Here is a 20,322-nt window from a genome sequence, read left to right as displayed (position 1 = left end):
AAAAACAAATTTTTAGATTGTGGATAATTATAAGAAATTACTTCAAATTTAATGAATAAATTTAGTATTCTTCTCATAAAAAAAATTATTAACTTATTATTTATAAAATATATAATATGATATAAAGTAATTTAAAAAGAATTACATATTTTGAAATGTTTGTTTGTAATAAATTTGTTTTTTATAATAATAATTAAAATTAGAAAGATAAAATAAATAAAGATATTTTTATTAAAATAAATGAAAAAAATATTTATATAATATTATTAACTTTTAAAATTAATAAACAATCTATTTTTTTTTTAATTTATTTACTAGTAAATATAACCAAAAAAAATCAAATATAATATATTTAAAAATCTCTAAAACCCAAATAATAAATATATTTTATTACCTACATTATATTTTTTTTAATATTGCTCGTTCACAATATAAAGAAATCTTAACCTCTTATATATATATATATATTTCGCCTGCATGGGTAGTATCGAAATAATAATGTGGAAAAAAAAAATAAAAAATTTATTATTTTTTAATTAATTGCGTCACATCATTCTTTTCTAATTCTCCTTTTCCAATCATTTCTCATAATAAAAATAACATAAACAATTTATTTAATTTTATTAAATAACTCCAACTCTCATAATATATATATATATATATATATATATATATATATATATATATATATATATATATATAAATGATTAATTTTAGAACATTTCAATTTTATTTAAAAATTATACAATATTTATTAATCAATACGATATTGATTCTAAATTAATTTCTCCAAATTAATTCTTTAGTTTAATTTTTACAATGAGTGTATAGAAATAACATTTTTAAATAATTTATTATCTCAAAATTTTAAAAATTATAAATTTAGAAGTAAAAAAATGAGTGTTCCTGCTTTTAAAGGCAATGTTAGGATTGCAGCTATGTTTCTAGCATCACAAGTGCAAGAACAATGACCCTGATAACACATTATTGAAATCTAAAATTTAAAACAGGTAAATTCCAATGTGAAGAAATCACAACTTATTTCGTTATTGTTAACAGCAAACTCTCTATGTTTTATTTGTATATTACATTAACAGGTGTCTTTATAGTTTATTACAAAAACAGATGCATTCCAGAAGGAAATTCTACTATTCCCCAACTGTCACACTAAAGCTTGGATTTTGCAGCTTTGTTATCACAGATTATCATCACCTTTCCTATAACTTTCCTGTCTCTTATTGCAGCAAATGCAAGGTTGGCCTGGCAAGAAAAACTTCTATAGTTAAATTACAGCATTTCTCCATTTATGTGGCAAAATGGGATATAAAAAGATGGATAGTAATACCAGCAAAACAAAATGCAACATGAGATGATCTAGTGGAAAGAAAATTAAGGAGGTTTAATTTTCACTTCATAACAACCTTTGGAAACTATGAATCTTGCCACAAGCCTCAAATTTATGAACTAAACTCTTCATATGCTTACGTTGGGTTAGGATAAAATTGATGAATAACATCAGAAGACAACAAATATAAAAACTTAAACAGAACTGACCTCCTTGAGGCTGTAAGCATGGGAGATATTAATGGATATTTTTCCACTTGCTAACCAAGACAATAGCTCCTTCAGAGAATCCTCCAACACACCCGGTTGATGAATTTTATAACTTCCCCAGTACAATCCATGAATCGTCCAATTCTGCAAATTGGCGCATATGCAAGGACGCAGTGACAAAAGAAAATCTAGATATAACACGAACAGTACTATTATAGATTTATTGGTAGGGTACCTTTACGAGAGCAATATTTGCAGGAATGACAGGAACTTCTCCGCTTGCAAATCCTATGACCAAAATCTGCGCTCCCCATTTCAATAGCTTCAATGCATCTTTTGTAAGCTTACCCCCAACTGGATCATATAAAACATCTACTCCTTTGAGATTTCTTTCATTAAGGAATCCCTTGATGCTTGCAATTATATCACTTTTGCTTGAGTCAACAACAAAGTCAGCGCCTATAGATTTCAAAAACTGTATCTTATCATCTCCCCTAGCAACAGCAATCACAACTGCCCCGCAAGCCTTTCCAATTTGTACAGCTGCAACACCAACACCTCCGGCTGCACCAAGAACTAGCAAAACCTAACAATTTCATCACCAAAATGGCACATCTCCATCAGTAAACGATGCAACATCAGACTAAAGAAACAAAATGGCTGTAGAGAACAAACAACTGGTACCTGACCAGACTTTAAATTAGCTCTATGAGCGAGGCCCACATGTGATGTTCCATAGACAACCGGAAGTGCACCAGCAGCAACTAAATCACATCCATCAGGTACTGGAAGCCTGTTATGAAGACATTGGTATTTATTGGTGATATTCTAAAGTAGAATCGGTGAGATGATCAAAATTCATTTGCCACCATTTTGAGATAAGAAGATCACATCTGATACAATTTGAAATTCCCAGGATTGACAATCGAAATTATGTGTCATTGTGGTTTGAAATGAGATATAACATACAACGAGATGAATCAAAATGCTAGCAATTACGAATAAACCCACTTCTCAAAACGGTTCCACCAAAACCAAACCATCATTACCCCTTTCTGAAGCAATTGATGAATTAAAATGTAGAATCTCTGACAGAAATTTACAAAAAAAACAAAACTTACAAGTCAGTCTCATCGGCGACGATGAATTGTGCGAAACTTCCTAGGGGAGCAAAAGAACAGACACGATCACCGACTTTGAACTTGGAGACCTTTGGACCGATGGAATCGACGATCCCGGAATAATCGGAACCTGGGATAAAAGGCAAAGGAGGTTTCTCTTGGTACTTACCAAGAATTTGAAGGTAATTGCCGTAATTCAAGCTCGTTGCTTTGACCCTAATTCTGACGGCAGTCGACCAATCCAGCTTAGGGATTGGATGGCAGGTTTCGAGTGCGAAAGCAGAGTTATCAGATGAGTTCGGAGCCTCTGTCGGATCACCTATCTTCCTGCATACTAGAGCCTCCATTGTTGATTCGATTCTAACTCAATTTTGAACCGATTCTTATTCTTTTATTTGAGATGTAGGTGATTTTGGTCATTTAGTGATGCGTATGTATATCTTATCTACGAGACAGGACCTTTTGTAAATTTTTATGTATTTTAATGTGTATTAATTAATAACTAATAAAAGGGGAAATGTGAGGAAATGGCCTTCAAAAAGTCTTAAATGCGGAAAGTGCAGTGCTTAAAAAAAATGTTGGTGATCTCTTTTACTGTTTTTGAACGATTTTGCTTATGTCGGAAGTTGCGTGACGCAACCGGAATCGCAAGATAATTTTTTTTTTCGTCTCGCGATTGCGTGACGCAACTGGGGTTGCGTGACGATTGCGTGACACAACTAGGGCATTTTCTTTAAAAAAAAAATCATAATTAAATTTTTTTGAAAAATAAAAAAATAAAAAATTACACGCAACTTCAGGTTAGTTGCGTCAGTATTTTCGTCCAAAAAAAATAAATGTGTTGTCACTTTCCGCATTTAAGGCCTTTTTAAGTTTTTAAGGGTCATTTCCTCCCAATAAAATAAAAGTTCATTAAAATATATATATTATTAAAGAATTTATCATTTACATTAAAATTTTTATTTTAAAATTAATATTTATTAAATAATTTATTTGAGAATTTTATTTTACTATAATGTTTTAGTGTAGTATTTTTTTTGTTTCTTATAATATAAATAAAAATAAAATTATTAATTATAGAATTAATATTAAATTATTTTATACATTATAATATATAAATATTAGTTTTTAAAAAGATGAAATAATTTTAAAATAGTTTAAGTTGATATAAAAAAACAAAATAGTATAAAGAAATCAAATCAAAAAGAGAGGTATACTCCAGTAATTTCGGTTAGTTACTATCTTTCTTGTCTTTCGTCTAAGTACCTCACCAGTAGAGGAAAAAAAGTAAATAGCTCAAATATGGATTCGGAGGCCAACTGATAAGCGAGGAAACAGCTTTTCAAACTTATTAAGGGTCGGGTACGTACATGATAACAAGGAAATCGCGTTTTAAACAACAATCATGTTAATGTAATGAGTTTCGTTTTAGTCCTGATCATGACATAAAAAAAATTAAAAGAATATAAATTAATTAATAATAAAATAATATTTAATTAATAAATATTAAATTATATATATTATTATTTTTAATTTTTAATTTTTAAATTTATATAGTTATTAAATCTCTTTTATATATATATATATATATTATATTTTATTATTAATTTTAATATTTATATATATAATTATTAAATCTCTTTTATTTATATATATATATATATATATAATATATTATTTATTTTATCTATACATTTTATATAAACAAAATTTTATATAAACAAAGGCAAAAATTATTTTGGATGAAATTTTAAGCTTACTTTTAATTCTTAAATTATTTATTAAAATATATATTATATATATATATATAATATTTAATAATTATAGATAATATATTATATATTTTATATAAATTATTTTTAAATTTTGTTTTATATATATATTATGTATATATAAAAAGATTTAATAATTATATATATTAATATAAAAATTAATGATTAAAATAATATATATAAAATAATAGCCTTATGTAAAAAAAATTTCAACAATCCTTATTGATATTTCTAAAAGTTTTAGTGACGATTTATTTTAAAAATTAATTTGTGAACCTATTAAATTTATATTTATTATTATACTTAATTACCATATTACAACTCAAATAATTAACATCCTGAATTTATATTATAATTTTTAAAAATATTTTATAATTTAAAATTAATAATCAACATGATTGTAAACACTAAAATTTTTGCGTACTCAATTTATAAATTTTAAAATAATGATTAGGAAATAAATAAAATAATTTAGGATAAATGTTATACACATTTTATCTTAAATTCATTATAAAAAAATTAAAATGATTAAAATAAATAATTTAGGATAAATACTTTATCACTTTTATCCCAAATAAATTATTTATTAAACCTCAAAAATATATCAAAAAAATAATAAATTGGCAAAATAAATGTCATGTTTATTAAAAATATTTTTTATTTTATAGGTTTACAAAAATTGAAAAAAAAATGATTGAAAAAAATCAATTTCAAACAAACTCAAGGCTGAATATTAACTGTGATCATATATGGTCGGGATTTGTAAGAATCGGTGTATTAGAAGCCACAGCCTTCGGATAAACGTTGGAAACTCATCCAATGCATGATAATCATCCGCGTTGCCCGCTACAATGGAGGAGAAGCGCGTTCGCGAAGTAGAGGATCAACAGACGAACGTCTCAGCGCCGTTAGCCGAAACGCGACAGAACACCCGAATGCAGCCAAAACTCAAACGAAATGCCAACAGAGCGTCCCCCGTTTGAATTTGCGCCCAAAACGATGCCGTTTCTTGTGTAGTTTGTCTTCTTTCTCGTGACGACGAACTGGATAAGAACATATCCATCTTTGATTTTTTTAAGATGGAACTTTGTCATTTCTCCACCTTTTGACTTCGTTCATAAGGTGAAATGATCACCCTACTCCGATGATCAGTTCCCCTATATTTAGAGGCGTCATCATAACCTACATCGGTAATTGGTTGGAAAACAGCCAAAATGTCATCAATGGCTATTTGACTTAATACAACCCACTTGATTGATGAATCGACCTTGGGAGGCTATAAATAGCCTCCCTTGAGTAAACCAAAGAGAGGAGATCCACTCTCAAGCCCTCAATCAAACTCTAAATTTAAAATCTACCATTAAAGCTTTAAGTTTTCTAGATTTTCGACATTTTTGGACAAGGCCTTAAGGCTTTGATTCATGTGTTCATGAAGCTTCCCTAAGAGTTAAGGAGTGTTCTCCAACTCCAAGTAAGCTTCCAATCACCCTCTAATTCCATCTATTAGTTTATAATTGAAATTTTATATTTTAGTTTTGACAGAATCATATACAGCCTTGTTATCTAATTTCTTGAATGGAAAATGATCCTAAGATCATTTATAAGCTTTATGTTGAAGCAAAACTCAATAAATCAACATAAATCAGACACCCCTAAATTTGAATTTGAAAATTTTCAAAATTGGGTTGTCTATTCTTGAATTATTGCTCAAAAACAACAACCCAAAAAGTTTATCATCATGTTTATAATGATGTTGAGAACATATTTAGACAAGTTCTAATCCATCACGACCATGTTTGATCAAAAACCAATTTTTTTATAAAAAATAAAAACTTTCAGTTATTGAATTGGTCAAAACGAAAATCCAGTATTCATATTATTATTCCATTCAACCATATAAAGTATAAGGAAGTTATTGGCAAACTCCTAAAGCTTCATAAAAGCCTAAAACCAGAAAACTCGTCTTGATGACAAAATTGTTTTGATTAAATGGGAGCTCACCCCGATTGAATGACACTTCGGGATGATGTTCAAAATGATCCTAGGAACTTTGTGAAGTTTCTCATGCCCTTGGTTCAAAGGATTCTGGCCTCAAACGAAATTACCAAACCTGTAGTCTTATTTTAGAAAAATCAATTTAGAAAAATTCCAAAAATTTAAAGATTGTCAAAAATATTATTTTCTACAAAATAATATATTTACACAATTTGTAGGACCTATTTAGAAAATGACCTAACTTTAAGATCTCATATCTCGACTTTTACACTTTTGTTGAAAATTATGAAATTTCTACAACGGGTCCATAAAACTGTTATTGATCTCCACGAAATTTTCCAGAAGTTTCGGAGCACGTTTGGAAAACACTCATGTTTGTAGTGTCATATCTGAAGTTCTAAAACTCCGAAAATTTCAAACTTGAGTGTAGCGTGCTCCTAAAAATATTCTTGACATACACAAAACTTTCAAAAATATTCAAACATTTTTGAAAAGTTTATTGACTTTGGTTTTGTCATAAGGGGGGTCCAATTATCTGAAATCATCAATTCTCATCTTAATGATACTCGTGAACTCCTTTCCTACAAGGATTTATAGTTTGAACAAGCAAACAAATAAAATTCAAATTGGCATATTCACATTGATGTTCGCATATCCCAAGATGCAATCAAGGTTTCATTATATCATCTTTGTCTAAAACCTAATGGACATTTGGAGTTATTTTTGAACAAGAAATAAGGTTAGCCTATTGGATAGACATAAGATATGATAATGAAAACCAATATAATTCAATAACTTTATATCAACCTTGTATAAACCTAATGGAAACTTATAGTCATCTTTTTAAGTAAGGAATATGGCAAATCCCTTAATTTTGACACAAGGTTATGATATTCACAAATAAAAAAGTTCTGAACTCATAATGTATGTGCAACAAACCTTCACAAAATTCAATGGTCAACTACATTCGAGTAGAGACTTTCATTTTGGATAGGCGTATAGGACATAGCGCTACGACCCTTTCTTAATACATAATTAAGCACTAGACCCTTAATACGAGAATACTCTTATTTTATTTCCTTTAGTTTCTTTGTGAAGTAAACTAAAGTGTCGACTCTTTAAGTCAATTAGATTAATACGTTTCCATATATACTAATCTAAAATATTTACGGGCCAAACAAAAAGTATATGTAAACTATATTTTGGTTCTTCATCTCTAAGATATGACAACATCTTACATGGATAGTTTTTCTGACAACTTTTTTATGAAATTCGAGAGGAAGGCCAAGGGATTATATAACATAACTTCTATATAAAAAAATCTTTTATAAAAATAGTGCACGGGTCAAGTCTATCATTCAAATCCTTCGTTGCATCTCCTCCATGGGTGGAACACTCGAAATGATAGGTAGGAATGAAACCGACCAATTTCGGATCGCAAAACACACTTAAAGACGGGGCATTCGAATGGATGAAAATTTGTAATAGGAAAGATTCTATCATCATGGAAAGAGAGAAGTTGTTTATAAAAAATGGGAGCGAGATAAAAAACGGGAAGAATGCCAATTTTATCACTGAACTATAATGGAATATTCACGTATATCACTGAACTAAATTTTGTTCGCTCATACCACTGAAGTTGAGATTAATATTCATCTATTTCACTACTCCACCAAACCTCTAACCCCGTTAAGTTTCTGTTAAATGAAATGACATATGGAATTGACATGTCATCTTTTCCATTAATATATTGACATGTCATCTTTTTTTAATTAATATATATTATATATTTATTTATTTATTTAAAATTCTAAATAATAAAACATTTACAAAGTCATTAATAATTTCTCTTTCCTGACCTAATTAACTAAACCCACCATTCTTATCTGATTCACCTAATCAATCAGATAGATTCACCTTTCTAAAACAGAGATAAGTAAATGATATCCTGATAATGCATTTTTGTTGATAATATAAACCCTAATTAATCAGATAGATTCATCTTTTTAAAACAGAACAATAATCCAGAAATATAGGAAGAGAAATGAGAACAAACTCTGAAGAGATAAAGAAGCATATAGGAAGAGAACAAGAATAATAATCCAGAATTAAGTCTTCAACAGAAAGAAGAAGATTTGTAAACTTCATTACATGTCATCATTGTTCATTGTGAACTTTGTTTGAGACTGGTGGAAGTAAGAAGAAAAAGTTGAGGTCTAAGACTCAGCTAAATGTCAAAGTTCGTCGTGATAGGGTTCTGAAATCAAAATCTCATCTCACATTGCCCTCAATTCTCTCGCTAACTCGTCAGTCTCCCTTCGGTTCCTTTATTTGAGAAATCGAATCATCTGAAAAACAAGAATCGGAGAAGAAGAATGGTGTGTTTAGTTAATTAGGGCGGGAGAAGGAAATTATTAATGACTTTGTAAATGTTTTATTATTTAGAATTTTAAATAAATAAAAATATATATAATATATATTAATTAAAAAATTTGACATGTCAATATATTAATTAAAAAAGATGACATGTTAATTCTACTTGTCCTCTCATTTAACAGAAATTTAACGGGGTTAGAGGTTTGGTGGAGTAGTGACATAGATGAATATTATTCTCAACTTCAGTGAGTGGTATAAGTGAACAAAAATTAGTTTAGTGATATACGTGAATATTCCATTATAGTTCAGCGATAAAATTGGTATTCTTCCCTATAAAAAATGCGTACAAACTGCATTTATGCTTTTGTTGCTTTCATATCAGTAATTAGAGTATGACATTCTTGTAAATGCACAAATACTCCATCAGCAATAGCAATAGTGACAACAGCACCAGTAGGAACGGTTGTGGTAGGGATTCAACAAATGTGTCTCTCCGGTGGAGTTAGATTGATTGCATTGACCTATAGAGAGGCATGGTTGTATCCGTCTTCATCGCTTCCATAGTCTTCATACTTAGAAGGTTTGTCATTCTTAGTAGGAGCCCTAGAACTTTAGGCTCGGTTTTGTCGAGCATGCACAACAGTAGGTACTCGTATATGTTTTGGGTGTGGGGGTTGTTCGTTAACAGCTATGATTGGTAGATTAAACATTACTCATTCATGCACCTAAGTGTTAATGGGTTGTATAAATGAGGTATGAAGAATAATTCCTTGAGCTGGAAGAGGATAAACTTGGGTAGTAGTTACATGAGTTGGCTACACTACTAGCCTCATGGAATTCGTGTTGAAAACATGAATGTCCTCTGATATTTTTATGATAACAGTCCTCATAGCTTTCATCTTTCCTACCTCTCATGGAACTTAGACGAAAAATTTCTAGAGGTGGGTTTGAAGTTTCAACCATTTCAATGTTCGTAATCACGGTTTAAATAAACTTGCATGTGGAAGGATCTCTTTGCGGAGACATGTAATTAGGGAGGTACAAACGCCTTGTAACAAAAATCACATATTAGGGTTCTATTTTAATTTCTCATTTAGATTCATTTTATATTTAATCATAATAAATGAAAACATGTCCTAAATAGAAATAGACGTTCGAAACTTGATAATTTGATTTACCTTATCAAAAAGAGCATTACGAAGGATGGTTTTTTACAAACATAGACATAGAGTAATATATATCACTTACCCAAGCACACAAAAGATCATACATGGTACAAAAATAGATATAAATATATGCATAAGAAAATTAACAATTAAACGCATAATCGGGGTCTTCCGAGGGATCCGTCTCGATGTGGGAATCATCTGAATCGACTCTAGCCTCCTCCCTAACGATCAAGATTCAAGACTATGTCATTATCGAACTTGAATCTCATATCAAAATCTATGTTCAAAGAATAGCCATCAAACTATGTGGGCTCGATATTAGTGGTAAATGAAGTCATTTGCGATGTAGTAGGTTCCTTACTCGCTATTGCCTCTTCCTCTATGGGCGCGTCATTATAAATACCTTCATGTTCACCGTCGACATCCATGTATATCCCCTCAAATAGGTGATCGTAGTGAGATACGTCCATCTCTAAAGGCTCTATATCTACTAGCAAACTTGAGTCAAAATTCGAGGGATAAAAGTCGTTGTCTGAACCCGACTCAATGAGTGTGATGGGTCCAAGTCTATTAGGAGTCACATCAGTGTGATCGATATAATGGACAAAAGAGTAGACGTCATTGTTGAAATTATCGTCTTCATCAGATGAGATATTCTGATAACACAAATATATAAGAAACTCTAGAGTTGCTTAATCAAGTAAGATAACAAAATATTTTTCGGCCATGCAAACAATGTCCTAGGATTAAAACAGACATTCAATTTCTAAATTCGATTAATATTGATAAGATAGTCCATACAAACTAGATAATATTATTCGTGTACACAACAGATTCGTACACGTAGTAAAGTGATAAAACAAGATAGATAAAAATGAAAAAAAAATCTAGAGAGCTGTCATAAGAATCAGAGCATGTCTCGTCATATGTCGTTTCATCGTCTTCTGACTCGTCAATCGTTATGACCTTGATGAGGTTAGATTTGTAGAGTGTCTTAGCCTTGTCGACAACATCTACCCAAACAAGATAAATATGTGAGTATTGTAGACACTCATTTTTGTTCCCTAAATTTATTATTTTTAATATTCCCGATCCTATAAAAATATTTTCTTTTTAAATATTGTATGGGCTCGTTACAAGGAAATTAAAATTTATTTTGGGTAATATCATATCTATTATAACTAAAATAAATTTTATCTAACTATTATTAATAAGATAAAGTATTGAAAATAAAATAAATAATAGTTTTATAAATAGGTTTAATTTTAAATAATTTAATCTATTATTAAAAATATTATTTTATTTTATATGTGTTAGTAAAATAAATAAACAAATAAATAGGCTTATATATATTAATGTTAGTTTGTTTAAGCAAATAAATAGGCAAATAAAATAAATATATAAATATATATTAATTTTAATTTTAATTTATTTGTACTTTTAAAGGAAGGAAAATAAAGAGAAAAAAATAGAATTAAAGCCCCAAAATCCTAAATGATCCGAGGAAAAACTAGTAGTGGTTCAAGTATAAATTCTTAATTTCTTTCTTAACAATGACAAATTACATTGTGGAGGGGCAAGAATCACTATAAATACAAAGGAGGACGAGAAAAAATGAGCAAAAAGCTTAAATGATATTCACAATTGTTTTTCATTTTCGTGTGTGAGGTTATTAAAGAAGGTTCTAGCATTTTAAGAAGAATTTAAGGCTCACTATAAACTCTAATTTTGTCTTAATTTTATTTATAATTTTCAATTGGATACATTTGAGTTTTAATATATTTCATTTACAATTTAATTTCTTTAAATTTAAATTGTTAGTTAAGATTTACTATTAACATAATTAAAAGTTGTTTGGTTGAATTAAATTTACTATATTGAAAACATTCAAATTTAAATTCAAGAACCACAACCCCAAATGTATATATCACATAAAATAGTGAGGCTCGTGGGATTGACGTGAGAGGGTGTATCAGAGGTTTCGATAGCTCGTGACACTAACTAATGGGTTGTCTAAAATGTACAATCCAAGTAGCTAACATACATTCCAAGTTGACTTCTTTGTCATAAACATGTAACTATCCTACAATCTTATTTTAGGAAGACCATGGCTACATCAAACTAAATCTATAGTCTCCATACTCCATTAAAAACTGAGATTCATAGCCAATGACTAAGTTATCACGGTTAACGGTGAGACTGACGATACTTTGTCATCGGATCAACTCATATTGATGCCCTATAGGTTGAACTAAATGGGTTCGAGATATGTCCAATCTTCTGAGGAGGTAAAGACTCATTTAATGATCCCAACTTTAGCACATTTAGTCACCCCTCTATAAGAATGATGTATAAAATGGGATATTTCCGTAGCATGGGCTTATACCCGATTGCCATACCTTCACTCCCCCAATCATTCTACCACTCGGACCACTTTGGTTTAGGATATACTCCAAAAAGATTTGAGGAAAATTTGAAAAGAAAAGATATCCAACCAGCATATACCCATTCCTTTTATCTGAATTCATTCGCGAAGGACAAAGCACATTGTGCTTCAACTTCCCTAATCTCTTTACCAGCTTTGATTTATAAAAACGTTTTTCAAGTCTCGAAATCTTTTCAGATTGTTCATGTAATCTTAACCTTTTTATTTGCATAATTAAGAAAAAAAAAATATTTGCACTACGCTCTGAAAAATTTGGCTCAGAATCCCAAGACGGCTTATCAAATTCATGGAATCAGCCCACGTTAGATATATAAGTTTGTTGCCCCACCAAAATAGGGGAAATTTGACGAAATAACCCTCATAAGAGAGTTATTTCTAAATTTAGTATATGTTAAATAAAATTTTCAAATATAACCCTTTCTCTATGCAAAAAGACATTATTGCCCTTAAATAATAATAAAAAAACAGTCTCTTTCCTTTCTCCTTCCCTTCTCCCCTTTAGTTTTCACTCTCTCTCCTCTTTTGATATTTCTAAACTGCCTCCTCTCCGACGACGACCGATCCAAGCCCACGACCCACCTCTCCCCGACGACGATCCAAGCCACGAAACCCCACCGCTACCCCGACTCCCGGCGACTGTCCAAGCCCCCGACGACATATCCGAGCCCCCGACGACGATCCAAGCAGAACAAAGAACGATCATCGCTGCGAAGATCGATCCAACAAAACCAGGCTTCAAATGCATCGTCGAAGGTTGACTGAATCGTTTTGGGTTTAAAATACATCTGCCGAAAACTATTGCAGACGACTGCGCATCTGTCGCAGGCGACTGCGCATCTGTCGCAGATGCGCAGTCGCCTGCGACAAATGTATATTCCACCGTAAAACCAATCAACCAAGCTCTAAAACCATTCATCCACGACCTAACCTACACCCTAGACTCTAAACGACGAAACCTTAAACATTATTCCATTTCAACGGTGAAACGACGAAGGCAACGAAGGCAACGGAAACATAGAAAACTAACTTGAATGTTGGAGACGTTCCGGTTTCCTTGGTTTGTTGGATCGCTCTTTGCAGCGATGATCGTTCTACTTGGATCGTCCTACTTGGATCGTCGTCGGGGGTTCAGATAGTCGTTGGGGGTCGGGGGAGAGGTGGGGTTTCGTGGGCTTGAATCGTCGTCGGGGAGAGGTGGGGTTTCGGGGGCTTGGATCGTCGTCGGGGAGAGGGGGCTTGGATCGGTCGTCTTTGGGGAGTGTTTGGAAATATGAAAAGTGGAGAGGGAGGGAAAACGGCTGAAGGGGAGAAGGAAAGGAGAAAAGAAACTGTTTTTTTTTAATTTAAGGGCAATAAGGTCTTTTTGCATAGGGAAAATGTTATATTTGAAAAAATTATTTATTCTATGCTAAGTTTGAAAATAATCCTCTTACGAGGATTATTTCGTCAAATTTCCCCCAAAATAGTGGTGTTGTAAAAATCGACTTAAGAGACCAATGATGTCATCGGCTTAAGAGACCAATGATGTTATGCTAGTTCTTCTTAATTAAAGAATTGTAATGATATATAAATAAACTTTTATATATATATATATATATATCTATATATATATATATATAAGTTTGTTATGTTTTTCCAATATATTTTGATTTCTAAATAAATTTTAGTTCTTAATTAGTTAGAGGTGTTTATACATAATTATTTAATTAAAGATTTGTAATGATATATAAATAAGCTAAACTAATAATTAGTGTGATGTCAAATATAAAATATTAAAAAAAAATATCAAATTGTATCATTTTTCCCAGGCAAAAAAGTATGAATGTTTTATTGTATTTTTTTTTTGGGAATCCAAAAATATTTATAATAAACTAATATATTACAAACAATTAAAAATCAGCAAAAATAGGTAACAACCTATATGATCAAAAATAACAAAAATATAAAAAAAATGTTTTAAGACTAATACATACCTGGTCACATAGAAGGATAATAATTTAGAAATTAATATAAATTGTGATTTTAAATCAAATAAATTAAAATTTCATTATAATCAAAATATTAATCTAAAAATATTTGAACAAGTCTTAAATAATTTTACAATAAAAGAACAAAAATCACTTTAATTTTAATAATATTTATTGCTATTGTAACCAGGATTTAATAAATTCAATTTTAAATAACTCTCATTTAATACATATTAAAAAATATTAATTTTGAGCAAATTATAATTAAATAAATATCTAACCAAACGGTGCAATAAAAGATGGGGGCACGAGCGACGATTTGAAAACCGAGTTAGGAATAAGAATCGGAAAGCACTCAGCAGCACTATTTAAACCCGGCATTACTACACCAAGAGCTCTCTCTCTCTCTCTCTCTCCTCTCTTTTCAATCGGGATACCAGTGAAGGGTGGTGGTGCATATTGATCGTAGTCGTTCAACACGATGTGGTGAATGGAGAGATAGAAAGATCGAAAGAATCAAAGTCTTGTTCTGTGTCGATTGAGTGATTACCGTGGAAGTTCGGCGATATACTACCTAATTCTACTTTTAGTTGTGGGTTTGTAAAGTTAGGGTTTATCCTTTTATTCTTTGAAGCTCAATGTTAACGCGTGTATAAATTTTAGAGATTTCGTATCAGAGATTTCATTAGCAAGTCTTTGTGTTTTGTTGTGGTAGCAGATGGAAGGGAGGCGAATCACTGCCAGTCCTCGGCCTTGCGGTGTCCGTCGAGTAGTGGCAAAGAAACGGCCCCGCATTGGGGTTGATGGGCTTGTCAATAGCGTGAAAAAGCTTCAAAAGAGAGAGATTTGCTCGAAGCGAGGTCGTGCCTTTAGTATGAGTGATGCTGAGGAGAGATTTAGGAACATCCGCTTGCAGGTTTTGTTATGGGTTTTTGCTCTTGTGATTCATATGTTCAGATTAGCTCTTGATTTTGAATCAATATGTAAATAGGTTTTGTTTATCTGTGTAAGGTTGGTTGAGAAAATTAGGGCTCCGTTTTATTTACATGTTTTTTTTCTTCTAATCCATCTTATGCCTCTTCTTTCAGGAAGAATATGACACCCATGATCCAAAGGGGCAGTGTGGCATGGTACTGTCTTTTCTAAGAAAGAGGTCTAAAATCATTGAGATAGTAGCAGCTCATGATATTGTATTTGCACTTGCACAGTCCGGTGTCTGTGCTGCATTTAGTCGAGGTAGAGTATTGCTACTCACTTTCTAGATTTTGGTTGTATGCTATCTTCTGTTGAAGGAAACACCTTACAATTTTTTCTTCTGTAGAGGCTAATCAGAGGATATGCTTCTTGAATATCAGTCCTGATGAAGTTATAAGAAGCTTGTTTTACAACAAAAACAATGATTCACTAATTACAGTCTCGGTTTATGCTTCGGACAATTTTAGTTCTTTGAAATGCAGAACCACAAGAATCGAGTATGTGATGTTTTTGTATATTTCACTTTCATGTTTTTCTGTATCTTGTTCTACTCTTACACTGTCCTGAAAATTTTACAGATATATTAGAAGGGGTAAGCCAGATGCAGGTTTCGCTCTCTTTGAATCAGAGTCGTTGAAATGGCCTGGATTTGTAGAGTTTGATGATGTGAATGGAAAGGTGCTCACATATTCTGCACAAGATAGGTGAATTTCTCGTATAGATAAGCACTCTTTATTACAAACTTGTTGCAAAAGCATCCTTATTGAATCTTGTCTTGTGTCCAGCATATACAAGGTGTTTGACTTGAAAAACTATTCAATGTTGTACTCTATTTCAGACAAGAATGTTCAAGAGATCAAGATCAGGTATACTTTTTTGTCCTTTATAAATAACGTTGTAAATCAGTAGTAATTTGTTTGGCTGACTATGCTCAAATTGCTGATTCCATATTATGTTTTTCCTAAGCCAAGATCTGACTTACATGAAAGTTCAGGGAGAAAAATAGACATTATCCCATTAAATTATGTCTTTTGCTAAATTTGAATGATCACATGCAATCGAATAAACAAGGTTTTTTCTTTCATACACTGATTTATATCTCATAACCATCCTATTTTTCCTTCTCAACCTCACTTTACTTTCTATCAATTCGGCTGTTTTCCACCTCAAATTCTCAAAAAAGTTCATCCATGATATTAATGTTCCCTTCGAGATAATGCATTTGTATGAAGTTTGTTCTTTTATGAGTTGGGCTCTAAAACTGAATATTCAATTAAGAGCTATTGCACAAATTCAAAATTCATGCACCTGGACCATTTAGTTTTTTGTCTCAATTCTATCAAAGAAGTTCCTATTGTTTATTTCAATCGTTCTGTCTGCTTCTATTAGTCTATTCATTTAGACTACTATGTGCTTGTCATACTGACCATGTTATTTTATCATGAGAGCAGCCCAGGCATAATGTTGTTAATTTTCAAAGCTAGTGGCCATGTACCTCTGAAGATTCTTTCAATAGAGGATGGTACAGTCCTTAAATCTTTCAATCATCTACTTCACCGAAATAAAAATGTAGATTTCATTGAGCAGTTCAATGAAAAGCTTCTTGTCAAGCAGGAAGATGAGAATCTCCAGATTTTGGATGTAAGGAGCCTTCTTTGTGGTACCAATACATATTTATATGAACAATCTTTAAATATCTGAGTGTTATTATTTACAGGTTCGCAATTCCGAGCTGACTGAAGTTAGCAAAGCTAAGTTTAAGACTCCATCAGCGTTTATATTTCTCTATGAGAACCAGTTGTTCCTGACGTTTAGAGATAGTACAGTGGCTGTTTGGAACTTCCGTGGAGAACTTGTGACGTCATTTGAGGATCACCTTTTGTCGCATCCTGATTGCAACACAAACAATATATATATCACGAGTGATCAGGATCTTATAATTTCTTACTGCAAAGCTGATACGGACGATCCATTGTCAGAAGGAAATGGTATGCATCTTAAGACTCATTATCTATTTTTTAATGAATAGTAATACATTACTACTCCCATTTCAGATACCCAAACGTACCGCATTATCTGCATGTTATTTTTTTGTGTTGTTTTATCTTACGTGGATTCAATTCTTATAAACTTTTTCAATTGGATCAACAACTTTTGTAGTCATGTTATTAACTTCTTCATTTTACTATATTAGCATGCAAAGTAAGGGATTGTTTGATGTGGGGTTATTTCAAAATAATCTGGGGGATTTCTAGAAAGAAATCATCTTTAATTAAAAAGTGAGTTAGTTGGGTAAGAGGTTGTAAAAAATACAGAAAGAGCTTGGTTGATGTGTGGATTATTTGGGACTATTTCAACACAGAATCAGGGAAGAGAGGTAGGTTTGCTAGAATTGCAGTGGAGTTGTTGGTTCATTCTAAGGGACTACCTGCGCCCTAACTGAACACTTAGCCCCTTTCCTCCCCTGGCTTGGTCGTTCCCCAAATAAAACCATAATCTTATCAACCATCACTCTCCAATCTCATAATTTCAATTATCAACCCCAAGTACCAAATTACCCTTACTTTATAGTCTCTATAACATTTTAAAATATTAAATACTAAGGATATTTTGTCCATTCTACAAAATTATCCAATTAAGCCACTTTTTACATCAAATAAACCAAATTATTTTCAAACATCTTACAACAAGCTCTAAAGAGTAGTTTGTTATCTTTGTTAATGATTTGATGGAAGAACTGATTGGTGATGAGATGTTGGATAAATTAGTGTGAAGCAGTACAATAGAAAGAGTATTTATTCTTGTATTTTAGTTTATGATTTGAATGATTGATGGATGAAATATTGGAATAACAAGGCTTTTCAAACCATCACATACTTGTGCCATCACATAAATGAGTTGGAGTATTTCTTATATTATAATTACATTTGAGGAACATACTCGATTGATGCGTTATATATCCTTTTTTCTATGTTATTAACGGTTTGTCGCCTTTTTCATACAGCTGGTTCTATCAATATAAGCAATATCTTGACAGGGAAATGCCTAGCTAAAATAAGGACAGGCAACAGCTCTCCTGTTTTGGATTGTGGCTGTGGCGACTGCTCTAATGGAAACACTTGCAGATCTAAGAAAAGGATCCAACCTTTGAGTATGAGAAGTACTGCTGCAGAAGCACTTGAAGACATAACTGCTCTTTTCTACGACGAAGATCGCAATGAAATCTACACTGGCAACAGTCATGGCTTAGTCCATGTATGGTCTAACTGAAAATGTCATCATCATTATTACTAATTTTCTTTTTTTGAGTCTCTTTTGGTTACATAATTGTGTCTCCCACCTCATTTGTTGTATCCATTCTCTTGCCCTTAAGAAAGGGAAAAAGGAAATATTCAAAACTAGTTACTTGTTTGCAAAGTTTCATCCAATCTCATGTAATTCTTTCTTCAACCAGTGTAAAAGCTACATGCATGAGCTTCTAGAAGATTAGTTTAACTTCACAAAAAGTTTTGTACATAACATGTGTCTCTGTTCATTAGCATTTTCCCTAACAAATTGGTAAAAAATCTTAAATCCAAAGATTGATCTCAACTAATAAAATGAGTAGGTATGAGTTAATTTATAAATAAGAGTCCCCATCGATCTGATGTCTTTTTGGTCCCTGTAAAATTTTTGTTTTTTAATTGTCCCTGTAAAATTTTTGTTTTTTAATTTTTTTTTATTAATAAAATGTGGATTTCTTTTATTTGAAAAAAATGACCGTTTTTTTCATCAATTAAAAATATGACCGTTTTATTACAGTTTTTAAAGGATATCATGTATACATGTATTATTTTGCATAACATGATAATTGAAGATGAAGGGGATACAACATTCAACTGGTCGGAGGAACTCGATGACAACAATACAATTCAAGAGATATTTTAAGGTCCTGTCGGAGGATTTATTGAGTATAGCAAGAGACGGGTTGCACTACATGACAAACAAATGCATTAACAACTTCGATCGGACTTGATTGAGCATGTTTGGGCGCGTTACCAGAATTAGTAACAAAATATGATTTAGTAGTGTATTTTTTTTCATGTATTATTGTGATTTAGTTTAACATTGTACTCGTTTTTCATTTCTTAATTAAAATTTTGCACACAAATTATTGACAATTTAATGTGGCATAATTGATAGGTATAATTTACTTTTGATAGGAGTATAAATTGATAAGTATAATTTACTTTTGATGTGGCAGCGATGTGTAACACATATTTATACCTATGTATGAGTATATGGATGAGATCTCTAATTGCGATTTTATAGATAAAAAGTAAATTTGTATTTAAAATTGAAAAGAAAAATATTATTTATTAAATTAATAATTAATTTAATAAATATAACTATTTATAACTATTAATTTTATACTTAATTATGTATATTTTAAAAAAAGATAGATTTATAAAAATATTTAATTATATATATAACTAAATAATAATGTATAACTAAAGTAAACTTTTATAATTTCCATGTAAAGTCTAAATTTTACAAATTTAAACTCAAGATTTTGAAAATTGTAGTTAGGATTCATATTCAGAAATTTAAACATCATTTTAGAACAGCCGTTCATTCCAGACCTTATTATTGAGTTCATCAGCTTCAATACATTTGTTGTTATTGGTAAATTATTACACAATACATAAAATTGAGTATTTGATATGAGAAAAAGGAAAGAACTATTTATCAAACATGTCGTCAAAATTTATTTTTTTTGTTTTCTTTTTTTTAGGAATACAAATTCTTACTACACCATTGACCATCTATTTGGGAACGGCTCCTTTACTTACTTGATATATCGAGTTTGGAGGGTTGAAAATGAAGGCAGATTTGACTCGGGATCAGCATAGATTTATGGAATATTGTTCGTGATAGAAGAGAGATAGTTCTATTGTCCCATTCAGT

The 20,322-nt window shown here is 31.1% G+C and overlaps 2 protein-coding genes across 5 annotated transcripts; one reads left to right on the top strand and one right to left on the bottom strand.

Moving 5' to 3' along the window:
- Positions 1–957: 957 nt before the first annotated feature.
- On the bottom strand, positions 958–3,071 carry LOC124945294 (quinone oxidoreductase-like protein 2 homolog). Its single transcript, XM_047485696.1, has 5 exons — positions 2,676–3,071; positions 2,239–2,347; positions 1,790–2,140; positions 1,555–1,698; positions 958–1,260 (listed from the first exon to the last, which is right to left on the bottom strand). The coding sequence occupies exons 1-5, from the start codon at positions 3,020–3,022 to the stop codon at positions 1,168–1,170; spliced, it is 1,044 nt and encodes a 347-aa protein (XP_047341652.1). The 5' UTR covers positions 3,023–3,071; the 3' UTR covers positions 958–1,167.
- Positions 3,072–14,806: 11,735 nt separating this feature from the next.
- On the top strand, positions 14,807–18,859 carry LOC124910402. Of its 4 annotated transcripts, none has more exons than XM_047451037.1 (9): positions 14,807–14,992; positions 15,119–15,316; positions 15,489–15,636; positions 15,722–15,872; positions 15,954–16,079; positions 16,161–16,241; positions 16,827–17,016; positions 17,093–17,363; positions 18,380–18,859. In XM_047451037.1, the coding sequence occupies exons 2-9, from the start codon at positions 15,119–15,121 to the stop codon at positions 18,643–18,645; spliced, it is 1,431 nt and encodes a 476-aa protein (XP_047306993.1). In that variant the 5' UTR covers positions 14,807–14,992; the 3' UTR covers positions 18,646–18,859. The 4 variants fall into 4 exon arrangements, with proteins under 4 accessions (XP_047306993.1, XP_047306994.1, XP_047306992.1 ...); XM_047451038.1 differs by having other exon boundaries at positions 14,807–14,996; XM_047451036.1 differs by having other exon boundaries at positions 14,807–15,005; positions 15,116–15,316.
- The last annotated feature ends 1,463 nt before the right edge of the window (positions 18,860–20,322 follow it).

Source organism: Impatiens glandulifera, chromosome 7, assembly GCF_907164915.1.
Source record: "Impatiens glandulifera chromosome 7, dImpGla2.1, whole genome shotgun sequence".
In the NCBI taxonomy this organism is placed as follows: domain Eukaryota; kingdom Viridiplantae; phylum Streptophyta; class Magnoliopsida; order Ericales; family Balsaminaceae; genus Impatiens; species Impatiens glandulifera.
Note: the sequence above shows the minus strand (reverse complement) of the source record. Positions and strands in the feature narration are given on the sequence as shown.